The sequence below is a fragment of the Babylonia areolata genome, chromosome 13, assembly GCF_041734735.1.
Source record: "Babylonia areolata isolate BAREFJ2019XMU chromosome 13, ASM4173473v1, whole genome shotgun sequence".
Lineage (NCBI taxonomy): Eukaryota > Metazoa > Mollusca > Gastropoda > Neogastropoda > Buccinidae > Babylonia > Babylonia areolata.
Window position 1 is genome coordinate 14,106,697 of NC_134888.1, and position 17,035 is coordinate 14,123,731.

Genomic DNA, 17,035 nt, shown 5'->3' on the forward strand with positions numbered 1-17,035 from the left:
AAACAGAAGCACTTGAACTCCCTTGCACGAGGAAATCAGATTGTGGCACTCCGTAACAAACCTTTTCTTTCAAAGAAATATAAACAATACTGTATTGACTTTGCTCAAAATCTTCTTCTTCTTCTTTTTCCTCTCTCTCTCTCTCTCTCTCTCTCTCTCTCTCTCTCTCTCTCCATCGCATGGCATAGAACCATACATTGAGTTGGTATTGAACAGATTTATAAAATGTGCATTGACAAAATTTAGATTTGGTGTTTCTGATATTGCTACTCATTGTTTTAGATACGGAAATTTAAGGGAATCGGTGTTTACGTGTCGTTTATGCAATCTGGGTAAGGAAGACGAGCTACATTTTGTGTTATGTTGCCCTGCCTTGAGTGACCTCAGACAAAAACCAATCCAACCAAAATATTATAAAGATCCATCTAACTTTAGATTTAATTTGTTCATGTCGTCAAGACATGAGTCTACTCTGTGTAACTTGGCCATTTATATATATGAGGCATTGAAGAGATTGAGAATAGTTACAACGTGAATGTTGTTGAACATCTGTGCTAGATATTTTTTGGTTGGTTTGTGTTGAAGATACATAGTGTGTCATGTAAAATCTTATTTATCTTTCTTTAATGTCACCCCCTTCAGTAAGGGGCTTTGGCCTTTATCTGAATAAAAAATCGTTATCGTTATCTGTGTGTGTGTGTGTGTGTGTGTGTGTGTGTGTGTGTGCGTTCTACTCCTCACTCTCTTTCTTTCCCCATCATTCCATTTTTTCATCCCCCACACTCTATCTCTCTATCAATTTATCTATCATTTTTTTTCCTTTTAAAGTTTCGATTGTAGCTATGTCTCTACCTTTCTGTGTCTCTGTGTCTCAAAAGTTTTCTTCTTTTCCTGCGACTGCAGCCCCCCCTGTCCGTCTGCCTGCTCGCTTTGTTGTTTTTAATGATACCTACTGTTCCCACCTTTCTCTTCCATCTCCCCCCACCCCCTCTCGTTTGATTCGTATATAAGGTTTTCCCAACTTCATTCTTTCTTTCAAAGTCAAGCAATCCAATACAAAGAGTAAGAAATTAAAAACCTATCCCATGTTCATGTTTTTAAACCCTAGAAACTAAAGCCTTTTTCATTACTTTTTTTTTCTTTAGGTGAACTATGGCCATATTACAACAGACAACTTCGCTAGAAAATTCTGGTCTGTCTGTCCCCAGTTTAGAAGCACTACAAGAAACAGAAAAATAAGAAGAAATTCCTTGGAAAAGTAACAACAACAATGAGAACCAAAAAAACTTTACACCCAGCCATAGACACTAGAATTGAGATATTAGTGTCTATGACCCACAGCATAGCTGTCAGTAATCACTGGTGAAGGGCTGATGTGCTTTCAGCGGCCTGTACGCTCTCGTCCATTGAGTCTGTAACAATCATGGGTTGCTGCACGTCTCCTTCTGCACGGATGATGCGGGTCACGTCACAAGAATGACTGGATGTGTCTGCCTTGTGCAAGTTGTGTATGATGCTTCTTCCGTCAGGTGTGGCGCTTGTGATGCACGTGCAGCTGGCTGAGTGTTTGGGGAGGTGAGAATGTGCATGTATGAACGTTTTACGGTAGTGAGGGCCGGGCTGTGGTGGCGACAGGGTGTTTTCGGAGTGAGTTCTGTCCTTGTCTTTACTTTTCTGTATTCCTGGACTTTCGTTTACTCTGTCCTCTTCCTTTTATATTTTCTGTCTTTTATCTTCGTGGTCTCTAAGTTAGGTTGTTGGGTTGTCGTGTTGTTCACCATATCGTTGAATAAAGTTTCATTTCTTTGGTTAGTTACGCCTCCAAGTGTTTGTGTTGTGTGAATCCCGCGGTGGTGCTTGGCCATCGCTCCTCATTACCCGTTTCGGGTTTGTCACATTGCCCCCCTTAAATGTGTGCTCTGTTTTACACACACACACGCACACACACACACACACACACACACACACACACACACACACACTCACACACACACACACACACACACACACACACACACACACAGACACACGCACGCACACATACACACGCACACACATACACACACACACTCACACACACACACGCACACGCACTCTCTCTCTCTCTCTCTCTCTCACACACACACACACACGCACGCACGCCCATCCCCACCCCCCACCACCCACCCCTCCACACACACACACACACTCACGCACACGCACAATTAAAGGATCAGCACGAACTCCATCCAGAAGAGTACTCAAGACAGCCCCGTGTCCTGTCCTTATTGCTTTTGCTGAGCTTCTTCCGGCCCTGCCAGTCCGAGACACAGCAAGTGGGGGGTGGGGGTAGGGGGTGGTGATGTCGCCCACCCGTAGTAATACCCATTAAAAGAAATTGAAATTGAAACAAAAAGCCTTCAAGAAGAAGTCGAAGAAGCCAGCCCAAGTTAACTGAAAGTGAAAGTCCATCAGGAAAAAGTTCAGACACATTTTGCTGCAACCCTGTACAGAAAAGTCTGCGTGCGCTTCCCGGAGCAGTTATGGGGTGTCCCTCAAAAGAGCACTTTGTTTGAACACAATGAGTGGTTTAGCTTCGCGTCAAGGGGGTTTGCCTTCGGTCCGCTTTGTTTGTTTGTCTGTCTGTCAGTATGTCTGTCAGTTGGGTTATACGGAAAGTTGTAGACGGAGTTTCCTTTTTAAAACTGTGAAACTTTTATAGAGACGTGGGCTGAGGACCAAACGATTAGGGTTCGTATCCGTGTTTGGCGTCAGAATTCCAGGAATTTGAGCAGGATTCTTTACTACTGCTGAGAGACAGGGCAAAATGTCAGTTAGTGTGATATCAGAAGGAAAAACGTGGACGGGTTTTCCGTGAAATGATAGGTCATGGGACAGGGCTGAAAAAAAGAACAAATAATTTTACTATCCTTTTTTGTTATCCGGCGTCCAGGAAGAGTTTAATCTAAACTCTCTCGTTTCTCTCATTACCCCTCGCCTCGACAACTGTAACTCTCGTTCGTCTGAACTGCCTTCTATTCACTCCCTTCATAGGAATATGTGTGTCCGTGCGTGTGTGTGTGTGTGTGTGTTTACACTTAATTGTGTACTTACTCATTTATCTAATACTAATAGTCTTATCATTACTATTCATATTCATATTATTCATATTCATACCAATACTCACATTTATATTATTATCAGCATTATTATCATCATCATTATTATTATCATCAGTAGCAGCAGTATAATTTTTTTGTCATTTGTCTCTTTTTTCTTTTTACTATTCTAATTCATCTATTCATTATCTGAATTACTTATCTATTTCTTTGCCTTTGTATCTTATTTTGCTTATTTTATTTTTATTTTCCCTCAAGACCTGACTTAGCGCGTTTGGTTACGCTGCTGGTTAGGCATCTGCTTAGCAGATGTGGTGTAGGGCATATGTATTTGTCCGAACACAGTGACGCTTTCTTGAGAAACTGAACTGACTCCCTTCACACAAACCTCTGCCGCCCGATTCATCCTCAAAAAGAAAGGATATTCTGAGCCTATCTGTCCTCTCTTGCAATCTCTCCATTGGCTCCCTGCCTCACACAGAATACAGTATAAGATCATGTCTCCATGTTCATTAAAAATGCATAACTTAATCTGCCTTTTTTCTGTCTATGTCACTGCCTTCACATCTACAGCCGATCTTGCTCATGTGATCAGCTTGAATTACAACACACCCATCTTAAAATACAATCTTCAAAACTTAGTGTAAAACGTATCTTGATTTCTTTTTTAAGCTTTGACATACAATCCCAGTCAATCTTGAAATACACTCCATGGATTTTAAAGCGCACCCACTTGATCTTTAAATAAAACATGTTGATCTTAGAATGTAACCAACCGATCTTGTGTTACAATCAAGTGATCTCTGTGAAAAAAAAAATCAATTGGTTTTAAAACACAGGCAGTACAGTAGTTCTCAAAACACCAGCATGTTGAGATACATCGCACCGGTCTCGTGATTCTGAAGAAAAGCACTTTGTGCTCTTCCACCCCCCAGACCCCCACCCCCACCCCCACCCTCACTCCCCTGGGATAACAAACGAATCCCCGCCCCGTGCCTGATAACCTTGTTTTTACATGATACGCCGAGTTCTCTGCTTCATTCTATCTGCCCTGTTGTCTTAACGTTTAGCTGTCTGCAAAGTCTGACAGAGAGAGCGAGAGAGAGAGGGGGGGGATCAAGAGAGAGAGGGGGGTTAGACAAACAGACGGACAGACAGACAGAGACAGAGCCGGACAAAGAGAGAAAAAAAGACAGACAGGCAGAGACTAGACATGCATAGAGGGGAGGGAGGGGGTGGAGGGAGAGCTGGAGCGGGAGAAAGAAAGGAAAAGAGGAGAAAGAAAAGAAGGAATATGAAAGAAAGAAAGGAAGAAAGAAAGACAGACAGAGAGACAGAAGACAAGGCAAGACAAATTCTTTATTTTTCGAGGATAATAGATAAACACTGGCGCGCTTTTTTTCATCCAGTCCCCGCCCTGAAATAGTGTCTACACTACACAATACTACATTATATATGTCATTGCATGCATTACACAATGCTACTTAAAGTCATAGCATGCGAACACAATGCTACATAAAGGCATTAACATGGTAACAATAACACACACACACACACACACACACACACACACACACACACACACACACACACACACACACACACACACACACACACACACACACACACACATGGGCAAAAGCATGGTATTAATAAAAGACATAGGAGAAAAAAACAACCACAGAACACACACATACACACACACACACATGCACACACACACACTCTCTCTCTCTCTCTCCCTCTCTCTCTCTATCACGCACACGCACACGCAGAGAGAGAGAGAGACAGACAGAGACAGAGAGAGACAGAGAGACGCAGAGGGCAGGGAACAGAAATTGAACAGATACAGAACTGAATGACTACACCTCATTTTAAAAAAAAAGGTAATTCCTTAAAATTTCCCTGACCTTTACTGCATACCATATGATCATTAGCATCATGATCTAATGAATGAGATAGGCATATAATTATGCTTGGGTTTATCGATGTAGGTCTGGGAAGACGTGGGAAGGGTCCAGTCTACAGTGTGTGTGTGTGTGTGTGTGTGTGTGTGTGTGTGTGTGTGTGTGTGTGTGTGTGCGTGTGCGTGTGTGTGTATGTGTGTGTGTATGCGTGTGTGTGTGTGTGCGTGTGTGTGTGTATGTGTGTGTGTGTGTGTGTTTGCATGTGTGTGTGGATGTGTGCATGCATGCATGAGAAAGAGAGGGAGGGAGAGAAATACACATTATTTGATTTTCAGTTAGCATTTGGAAATCTTTGTTTCGGTTTTATAATCACGAGAAAGATAATCCACATCCTGAAATTGTCAAATAAAACACAAACACTGGAATTTCATTTAAACTGCTTAGAGGTCATCACGCAAGCTAACATTTTTATGTGCATCCAAACTGCTTAGAGGTCCACAAACAAACTGACATTCTTACGTATATTTAAACTGCTTAGAGGTCCTCACACAAGCTGACATTTTTATGTACATTCAGACTGCTTAGAGGTCCACAAACAAACTGACATTCTTACGTATATTTAAACTGCTTAGAGGTCCTCACACAAGCTGACATTTTTATGCACTGCAACCCTTTTGATTTCAGAGATCATTTTTTAAAGTAATTTTCTGAACTTCTTGTTAAAGCATACATGTTTTATTTTGTTGTTGTTGTTGTTGTTTTGTGACATGGCCCGGTGACACCCAGTCGGTTTATCAATCCTGCTGTGTGGTCTAATATTGCCTCCAATGAACAGTTTGCTCAAGGCACAGGTGTTTATGAACCTGTCTCCCTTCTCACTCATATCAGCAAGTCCAGGTGCCCCAATCACTTCTCCATCACCAGTGTTATCTCCTCCAGTCTTGGTCTTGGCACTGAAGTCGCCCATGAGGAGGATGGCGATGTCTCTTTCTTGGACACTTGTCCAGGATGTTCTGGTGTCGGTTGTAGGATCTGGTTTGGATTCTTCTTCTGATCTCGTTAGTTGGCGAGTAGCACTGGATGATGGTCAGCGTGATTTTATTTCTCAAAGATTCAAAGAAGGTTTCAGATTCAAAGAAACTTAATCCTTTTGCCCATTTTGGGGTATGGAGGATACATTAACAACACATACTCACTGAATCACAACTTCAGTCCAACGGTGTCTCCGAAACACGCCAAAACGCACGCACACACACACACACACACACACACACACACACACACACACACACACACACACACACACACACACACACACACGAGCGAGGCACTAATTATAATGATTTGCAACAAAACAAATCAATCTTAAACACACTGACAAGTATGTTTTAGATGTAAGTTGAGTTACACACCCATTTCCAAGTTTCATGAATTTACGTAGATTAAGTTGTGTTTTCCTTCCCAGCACTGAATAAATTGCATAAACCGAACACTGACATGTGTGAGTCATGTTTATGTGGTATCAGTTTATTTCGAATTACAGTATTTTCAGGACATTCTAAAACAAAATGAAATTCATCCCCATCAGTTCCCATACTACATTCCTTGCAAATTATGTCTTTCTCTGTTTTCGCCTTCTCTTCTTCCTATTTCCATCTGCATTTTGAATCTTTGAATCATTGAATCTGTCACATGTGTATGTCTCCATGTTGCATGATGCCTCATTGAATCTGTCACGTGTGTATGTCTCCATGTTGCATGTTGCCTCATTGAATCTGCCAATTGTGTGTCTCCATGTTGCATGTTGCCTCATTGAATCTGTCACGTGTGTTTGTCTCCATGTTGCATGATGCCTCAGTGAATCTGTCACGTGTGTATGTCTCCATGTTGCATGTTGTCTCATTGAATCTGTCACATGTGTATGTCTCCATGTTGCATGTTGTCTCATTGAATCTGTCACATGTGTATGTCTCCATGCTGCATGTTGCCTCATTGAATCTGTCACATGTGTATGTCTCTATGTTGCATGATACCTCATTGAATCTGCCAATTGTGTGTCTCCATGTTGCATGTTGCCTCATTGAATCTGTCACGTGTGTTTGTCTCCATGTTGCATGTTGCCTCATTGAATCTGCCAATTGTGTGTCTCCATGTTGCATGTTGCCTCATTGAATCTGTCACGTGTGTTTGTCTCCATGTTGCATGTTGCCTCATTGAATCTGCCAATTGTGTGTCTCCATGTTGCATGTTGCCTCATTGAATCTGTCACGTGTGTTTGTCTCCATGTTGCATGTTGCCTCATTGAATCTGCCAATTGTGTGTATCCATGTTGCATGTTGCCTTATTGAATCTGTCACGTGTGTTTGTCTCCATGTTGCATGTTGCCTCATTGAATCTGCCAATTGTGTGTCTCCATGTTGCATGTTGCCTCATTGAATCTGCCAATTGTGTGTCTCCATGTTGCATGTTGCCTCATTGAATCTGCCAATTGTGTGTCTCCATGTTGCATGTTGCCTTATTGAATCTGCCAATTGTGTGTCTCCATGTTGCATGTTGCCTCATTGAATCTGTCACATGTGTATGTCTCCATGCTGCATGCTGCCTCATTGAATCTGTCACATGTGTATGTCTCCATGTTGCATGTTGCCTCATTGAATCTGTCACGTGTGTATGTCTCCATGTTGTATGTTGCCTCATTGAATCTGTCACGTGTGTATGTCTCCATGTTGCATGATGCCTCATTGAATCTGTCACATATGTATGTCTCCATGTTGCATGTTGCCTCATCTTGCTGTCTCCTTCTTTATTTTGGCACCTGTGATGGAAGATTTATTTTGTTTTTCTTGGTTCCGAAAAGCTTTTGTGATGATTCTTGGTCCGTGGGACAGTCAACCTATAAGTGCTCCTTGTGTCGGTCGCGATAGTATTAGTGTTACTTCTTCAGTATGAGGGTCACCTTCTTCTTCTTCTTCCTCATGACCTGGGTTCAGCAGCATCTCTCCACCTGTCAGTCTCTTCTGTCCTGACTGAGTCCAGTTGGCCTCAATGATTCCTGGAAGGATGGTGGTGTACATCCAAATTTCTGCCGCTAATTTTGCTGTCTTCCCTCTCTGGATCATGGTCCTGGCATTCCGTGTCCCCGTGATGGGTTCCTGGTCAGAGGAACGGTGCTCAGTCTTCGACGACTTCCGGCTCTAACCACACGACATCATAGGCCCCTGAGAAAGCTGAGGTCGTTCTCTTCCATGGTAGGGGTCTCTCTTTTTTTTCTTTTCCTGTGATAAATCAACCTTTTGCGGGATATGGGAGCTGACCCTTTAATCCCAACACCCAACCTGAGGACCAGTGGATTGATATCTGACTGCTCTCTATGTTTCAACCTTTTCGGCTCGGGTGGCCCTACAAGGAAACGAAGCTCCCGCCGGTATAGCTGTCCAGGGCAAAGGGACACTCCAGTCCCCCGACCACCAGAGAGACTCTACGTGAGGGCACAAACACGTGGGGAAGATAAATCAGAAAGTCTTACCAGAGAATCGAGTCAGAGGAGTCAGTCTTTCCATTCGACAGTGTGAACGGAAAGGATGGGGCGGGGGAGGAAGATGGTAAGGGTAGTGGGGGTGGGAGGGGGGAGGGGTAAGAACTCCAGAGATCAAAGTGTCACGTGATGCACCAGCTTCCGATCACAATCATCATGTTCATGAATCGCGTCTGCCTCTAGAGGTGGTGTAGCAGAACGATAACTATGAATTCGATTACGCCATCTGGTCGCCCGTCTTCAATAATATAGTCCGGACCTGTTTGGGTGACGTCTGTTTCTGATATATCGCATTTTAATTATTCTTCGGGCGTAGTAGACGGTATACACAGTCCTGCTTGTGACAAGTTGTTGTTGTTGTTCTGCTTTCTGACTGCTTGATCGTCTTCCCTCAGCGTACTCATACACATCCCTGCAAAGGTGTTCCGCTCCAAGGAATCCTCAATGTGATGAGCTCAGTAGCCGAGTGCTTGGAGCGTTTCACCTTTTCATCGCAGGATCCTGGGCTCCAGTCCCAATGGCGGGTGCCGGGTGCCGGGTGGCGGGTGCCGGGTGGGTTAGGAGCTGACATTTTTCCGATCTCCCACGCCAACAGATGTGCTGACCTGCGAGCGACTGATCTCTCGTTGCGTTCACGTGCAGAAGATCAAAGACACGTTAAAAGGTCCCTCAGTCCATGTTAGCAGTCCGTGACTTGTGGAAACACCAATATACGGAATAGGACTGCCTGCATGGCAAGCTAAAAAAAAATATATATATATATATCATGCACGCAAAAACCCACTCGTACGTGTACGAATGAACGTGGGGGTTGTAGCCTATGGACGCAGAAGAAGAAGAAGAAGAAGATCAATCCTTGCAACAACAACAACAAATTTGCCGTGTTTTCTCGATCTTAAAATCATTTATTTCAATAACTCTGTGTTTGTAGTTTCTTTCGTCAAATGAGTCATTGATTGCTTGTCAAGGCGATCGGTTTTCTCATTCATTTATTCATTCATTCGGTTATTGCTCTGTGTGTGTGTGTGTGTGTGTGTGTGTGTGTGTGTGTGTGTGTGTGTGTGTGTGTGTGTGTGTGTGTCCGTCCGTGTGTGGTTGTGTGTCTGTGTGTGTCCGTGTATATCTGTCTGTGTGTCTGTGTGTGTCTCTGTATCTGTGTCTGTGTGTCTGTGTGTTTGCGTCTGTGTCCGTGTGTGGCTCAGTGTATATATATATATATATAGAGAGAGAGAGAGAGAGAGAGAGAGATGTGTGTGTGTGTGTGTGTCTGTCTGTCTGTCTGTCTCTGGGTGTGTGTGTGTGTCTGTGTGAAGAAAACCAGAGACTGAGACAGACAGACAGACAGATAAACAGAGAGAGAGAAAGGATGTGGAGCACAGATAATGTGAGTGAGTCATGTCTCAAATATCTGATTGAGGTTAATGATGTATTGCTACGAAGAAAGCACGTACATGGAGGAAGATGCTGATTTTTTTCTCTGAAAGTCTGCCAGAACTGGGGAAAAAACCCAAACCTAAAAACCCAGAAATGCTTAAAGTTCGCAAAGATTTCTAAGGCTTCCGCGTTTCGAAGTATATTGTAAAACCGTAGAACGAAGCAATCATTCACAGGGTTAAAAACCCTCTCTCAGTTGTGCGCACGTGCGTGCGTGCGTTCGTGTGTGCGCGCGAGCGTGTGTTTGTGTAAACAGTGCGTGCGTGCGTGCGTTTGTGTGTGGTGTGCATGTGTGTGTGTGTGTGTGTGTGTGTGTGTGTGTGTGTGTGTGTGTGTGTGTGAACCCTACAAAAACAAACAAACAAACAAACAAACCAGAAACTTGAAACAGGCAAAACCTATGAGTGACTTTGTGGGGTTAATTACAATGCCCACATCAACAGCCAAGGCATTAAAAAAAAAATTAACCAGCAAAATATAAAACAATGCCAACATTTTGCCACTCACGTGGGCTTCCTACTAATTCACTGCACAAATTATTGCAGGGATTTAAAACTTCAGCAACCTAGATATGGCCATTTCTGCAATGCTGTACTTCAACGGTGTTATTTGGGAAGCTTTCGGTATTGTTACGAGATGCCACAGTCGTAGGTTTACGATGGATGAAAGGACTGTGGATGGATACATGGGCTGATCACATGACTGATTGATTGACTGATTGATTGACTGATTGACTGATTGATTGATTGATTGAATGATTGATTGATTGATATGGATACTTATGTAGCGCCTATCCTCGGTCGGAGACCAAGCTCTAAGCGCTTTACAAACACAAGGTTATTTGCACAACAGGCTGCCTACCTGGGCAGAGCCGACTGACGGCTGCTATTGGGCGCTCATCATTCGTTTCCAATGTCATTCAATCAGATTTCAGGCACACTCACATACACACTCAGACAGACATGTAACATTTTACGTGTATGACCGTTTTGTTTATTTACCCTGCCATGTAGGCAGCCATTCTCCGTTTTCGGGGGTGCGCATGCTGGGTATGTTCTTGTTTCCATAACCCTCCGAACGGTGACATGGATTATAGGATCTTTAACGTGAGTATTTGGTCTTCTGCTTGCGTATACACGCGAAGGGGGTTCAGGCACTAGCAGGTCTGCACATACGTTGACCTGGGAGATCAGAAAAATCTCCACCCTTTACCCACCAGGCGCCGTCATCAAGGCTCGAACCCGAGACCCTCAGATTGAAAGTCCAACGCTTTAACCACTCGGCTATTGCGCCGTGATGTCTTTTGATTTATATATTTGATCTTCGTCACCGAAACGGTTCGGATGACTGGGCAACAGATGAAAACAAGAAAAAAAATCTTTCAGAGGGCCCTGCCTTTGAGGACATGCAGCATAACTTATGTCTTCTGTTTATGACACGTGATACTCGCTTCGTCACTTCATCTCGAAAATGTCAATGTCAATCTGATCTCAACTGAGAATGAAAAGAACTACATCTCGATAATGTCAATGTCAATCTGATCTCAACTGAGAAAGAAAAGAAAACCAATCAGTGATTTTTTTAAAATAAACATTCAAAGTACATTTAATACATTGCGTTCTGTAAACAGGGTATAAGTGCTCCATACAAAACTGTGCGCGACATGTATTTACCTTATTACATTGTTTTAAACAGTCCTGAAAAGCTTTGTCATCTCTGTCAAGCAACTTGAAGAAAAATGCCGACGGTTTCGGCCGTTTGATGTATTGATTGACGGTTAAGAGCAGAATGTTTCTTTCCTTTTAACATGTTGAGGAAATTCATCAATTTCCCGACAATGATTGACTGCAACATGTCGACGTCGTCATAAACTGGGCAGGTGAAGTGCTGTTCTGGCCCCGTTCAAAGCCTAAAGCTACGGACATTGCTGCTTGCAGTACAGATGCTGTCAACTTCGTATTTGATTTAATTTTATTTTGCTTTGTTTCATTTCATTTTATTTTATTTTATCTTATTTTTATCTATCCATTTCCGTTCTATGTGTTTTATATGATTTCCTTCTCTCATACATCGGGTGTCTCCCCAAAAAGTGAACCGCTTTTTGATAAGTTTTTTCTCAGTGATAGAGAAACAAAATTCATTGAAAATGTTCACACAGTAACCTTAGTGTATCATCAACAAGTCTGCAAAATATCTAAAAGTTCGGACGCAAATTATGCGAGTATTATCAAATTGAAAACAGCATGTCAAAAAATCCAATATCAGAGCTGTGCAATGTGACCTTCACCATGTTCATGCCAGTTTCCAGGTGTTGGCATCTGTCAATCAGTGTCAGTCTAAAAATAGCCTGTCTGGGTGTCAAGTCTATTGATTTTTTATTTTTTTTTATTGTCGTCTGTATCCAAAATCAGTTCTGTCCAAAGTTTCAGTTTGGAAGGATCACCCATGCCTTTGAGTGAAGTGATAAGGTTACCATTGAAAACTGTTTCAAGGAGAAAGGAGAAAGGAATTTCCAGGCAAGGGGTGGAGTGAGTTAGTTATGCCCATCACTCCCCCTGGAGTATAGGCCGCTCACAGCAGTCCGCAAGTCCTCTGTCCTGGGCTGCCCTTTCTAATTATCTCCAGGTGTGCCCCATCTTCTTGGTGTCTGCCTCGAGGTCACGTCGCCAGCAACCTATTAAAAAAATCAATAGACTTTACCCAGACAGGCTATCTTTAGACTGACACTGATTGACAGATGCCAACACCTGGCAGCTGGCATGAACAGGATGAAGGTCACATTGTCCAACTCTAACACGTGCGTGTTTGTGTGTGTGTGTGTGTGTGTGTGTGTGTGTGTGTGTGTGTGTGTGTGTGTGTGTGTGTGTGTGCGTGCGTGTTTGTGTGTGTGTGTGTGTGTGTGTGTGTGTGTGTGTGTGTGTGTGTGTGTGTGTGTGTGTGTTTAGCGCGATAGATTAATTGCTGTAATCAAAATGATAACATCGTTTAAACCAGGTTAATTTGACGTCTCTGGATCATTCAAGTGTTTTTATAGTTCGCCGTAAAGAAGACGTTGTCATCGTCTCAGGCACATCCCAATATGTTGCCGTTGTTGTTGTTGTTGTTGTTTTGTTTTTATTGTTGATGTTGTTTCTTGTTGTTTTTCAGATCTGCGCGCACTGGTGTACGCTACCGAAATTCAGAGGTGCTATCGATTCCGTTTTTATTATGTTCATTCTAACTGATTCAATATCCACTTTAAAGTAACTATATGCCGTAAATATGTCGATGGTGTAGTTAGTGTCATTTTGTGTGTTCTGTGTAGTGCCGTCACCAAAGCCAAGCAAACGCTCAGGCGATTAACTGGGAAGAGACCAATTAGTTTTCTGGATCCGAAGCCTTAACGAAATAAATCATTCATGGTCCGGAAATACGGCTAAATGTTGAAGGCTTACAACCTATTATTGGTATGACTATAAAGATTTCTTTTCACTATGTTTTAATCCAAATTTTGTATTGGCAGACAAAGTATTTCTAGAGAAAATGAATTTGTTAAAGTTTACCATGGACAACCACACACACACACACACACACACACACACACACACACACACACACACACACACACTCGAACACTGGGTTATTCCATCTCCAGGTATCAAAGCGTGTGGACTGATCCATATACGCTACATCATATCTGCTGCTTCAAAAATAAGAAGAGCAAGTGATAGGTTAGTACACACACACACACACACACACACACACACACACACACACACACACACACACACACACACACACACACACACACACACACACACACACGAGGTGCACTGAACCTTGGGCCTCGCCAAAAGACGGTACTGAAACATTTTGATAATGTCCTCATCGTCCAGATTTGTTCAACACATTCATAGACGATTTTTTTTTTTTACAAACCCTCGCCCCGTCCCCCGCCCCCTTCATCACCCTGTCTGCCACTGTTCCTCCCCTGTTTCTGTTACACTCTGTCTCTCTGTCCCTCTTTTTTTCTTTTTTCTGCCCGACATGAACATTCAGCACTGCTAAAACCTCACTCCCACCGACACACTCGCCCTCCCGCGCGCGCACGCACGCACGCATGTACGCACACACGCGCACACTCACATACACACACACTAAAACGCATGCACACGCTAAAACGCACGCACGCACACACACACACACACACACACACACAACTCGACAATGCCTGATCTTTTCGAACTGAACGAATTCTTCTTTTATCCACTTCAGTCCCGTCCCCTCACTCTATCCACTCTCTTTTCTTTCTTTTTCTGTCTTTTTTTTCTTCCTTCAGTCTATCCAGGAAAAAAAGGGGAAACTCGGCAACATGCCCCAGAGGTCTATTTCCAGTCAGCCTTGGTTTGCTGAAGGAATCCCGACAAAGGTTCTGCCGGCCTGTCAACTACGAAGAAGAAAGCGGTTAAGTTATAAATTGAGGAAGAACGCTGCAGGTTTCAGTATAAACAATTTTTAATTGTAAGACATCTTGGGCAAATGTCGCGTCTTTCTCCCTGAGCGAAGGACACACATCTTGCCGAAATTGTCTCCTTTTTTTTTTTTTTTTTTTTTTTACCCTCTAGTCACGAAGGCTTCTTCAACGTCTCTGCATCGTTGTTGGGTTTTTTTTGTTTGTTTTGATTCGTTTCTTACTTTCTTTCTTTCTTTCTTTCTTTCTTTCTCTCTCTCTCTCTTCTTTCTTTGCTTTTGATCCAGGGAATCTCGAAATGGTTGATCAACACCCTTCAAGGAAATACAAGTAAACACAGACAGGTACAGAAGTCAAGAAAGTAAACGGAAACTTTTTTTCTTTTCTTTTCTTTTTTTTTCATTAATAAAACAGCGAAATTATGTTTGAAGATGATCTTGATGTCTGGGGAGATGCGTGTGTTCTCCATCTCGTGAAAAAGAGACCCTCCACAGACGAATAATGGGACTTGTTAAATAAGGCAGAAAGGGTCAGGGAGAGGTTTAAATGAACCTTCACTCCTCATTTGTTTCTTCTTTTTATTTTTAACAAGATAATTATCGTGAGTGGATTGCTGTGATTTACTGCAACCATCCAGCTGGAGGTGTTCTGAAATGTAGTCGTAAAGCGTGATTCAGTTTTTAGGCTGACACAGACCTGTCGATAATCAGGAAACAGTCCTCGTTTCAGAACTGTCCATTTTTCATCGAAAGGTATTGGAGATTTGGTTGTCAGCATTTAAGTATTTCAGTCTCATTAATTCTGTAATCTTCTTGAAGTGGGATGTGTTTGAGGTGTGTGTGTGAAGGGGAGGGGGGGTAGGTAGGGAGGTTAGGGCAGGGACGGGTTTACCTCAAAGAAACGAGTCATGTTGGTGACATTGACTAACAAGATGTCATTGTTCTGTCTTCAGCACAACAGCCCTCATCCATTCAGTGAAGCGTGATGCCACAGCCAGGCAGCTTGTCACGGAAATGCGCCGCTTTCGTCATCCTCTCCCTTTTGACGTCACTGACTTCATCAGAGGGCGCCACCTTACCTTCCGGTACATCCGTCACCTCCGCTTCCTCCGCTGTCCCGACAGCCAATCAGCGCTCTGCGCGGTCCGCAGAGGGCTTCCTTCCTGCTGGGAGGGACCACAGAGACAGAGGTGGTGAGGGATGCCCCGGTGACTTTGTGGAGCAGTTCTTCCGGGTTCTCTCGGGTCCCGTGGGGAGAGAGGCCGAGGCCTTGTTGGCGGCGGTGCTCAAGCTCCTCTCCGAGAACCACGGCGTCAAGGTCACCCCCCAACCTGCCGACAGGGGCGTCGCCGAGGAATCACAACACGCCCTTCTACCCACTCCTCCTGACCACCAGCACCCCCCCACATCCAAACGACGCCTTCAACAACACCAACTCTCCGAACCGGAATCCTTCAAACGTCGCCTACCAAAATTCAACCCCACTGGATGGCGTCGGAAGCGGGCCGCGGCAGCAGACGAGCACGCCGTGCAGAATGTCTTACGGGAAGTTCTCGACAAGCTGACAGCGGCGAGACCACTGGAGGTCGTTTTACCGGAACTTGCCCAGAAGCCTCCTGAGGTGGGGTCGGCGTCGGCGTCTCCAGAGTGGAGGGACAAGAAGCGGGAGAGTTTGCGGAAGGTGTTGCAGCGACTACCCAAAGAGCTGAAGCCGAAACGCCGCCCCTTGGAGTTCAATCCTACCGGGTGGTAGAGGAACGGCGAGAGACTGGTTTTGGGGGAGGTTTAACAATTGAAGTTTTTTTTTTTGTTTGTTTGTTTGTTGATTTTTTTAAAGGAGGGGTGGAATGAATTTCAGGTGTTCACCACCACACGCTGACAATGTCAGGTTGTTGTTTTTGCTTGCTCGAAAAACAACATAAGAAAACGAAAAAAGATGGAATAAATGATACGCAGAGGAAATGTGTGTGTGTGTGTGTGTGTGTGTGTGTGTGTGTGATGTATGGGCAGTTTGATGTGACGAATGAAGCGCATGCGTGTGTGTGTATGTGTATGTGTGCGTGTGTGTGTGTGTGTGTGTGTGTGCGCGCGCGCGCGCGCGCGTGCGTGTGTGTGCGTGCGTGCGTGTGTATGTATGTGTGTGCGTATGCGTGTGTGTGTGCGCGCGCGCGTGTGTGTGTTTGTGTGTTTCTTAGGTGAACAGTAAGGACTGGATTGTTAACAACGACGTGGAGATACAAATAGATTGAAGTGTGCATGGGAGGCCTGGAGTCCACAATCCCTGAAGCAACAAGGCGTCAATTGTGTCCGGAAGACACACACCATCTGCAGTGTTGATGATTAACAATCAACGTATTCCAGCAGCACTTTCAACACACACACACACACACACACACACACACACACACACACACACACACACACACACACACACACACACACAGATATATATATCTCTCTCTATATATATATATACATATATATATATTCGTTCCATACAAACAGACACACACGCGCGCGCACACACACACACACACACTCTCTCTCTCTAAACGTGCGCCTTAAATTTGCGTCTGTCTAATTACAACACTATACACTTGTGGGGAAATGAA

The 17,035-nt window shown here is 43.8% G+C and overlaps 1 protein-coding gene across 1 annotated transcript in view; it reads left to right on the top strand.

Annotated features, from left to right (window-relative positions):
* Positions 1-16,194, top strand: part of LOC143288838 (uncharacterized) — a 28,940-nt gene extending 12,746 nt beyond the window's left edge. The window contains exon 2 of the mRNA XM_076597484.1: positions 15,377-16,194. Within this exon, the coding sequence (XP_076453599.1) occupies positions 15,409-16,176 (768 nt within the window). The 5' untranslated portion in view covers positions 15,377-15,408 and the 3' untranslated portion in view covers positions 16,177-16,194. The remainder of the gene's footprint in view (positions 1-15,376) is intronic.
* Positions 16,195-17,035: the final 841 nt, after the last annotated feature.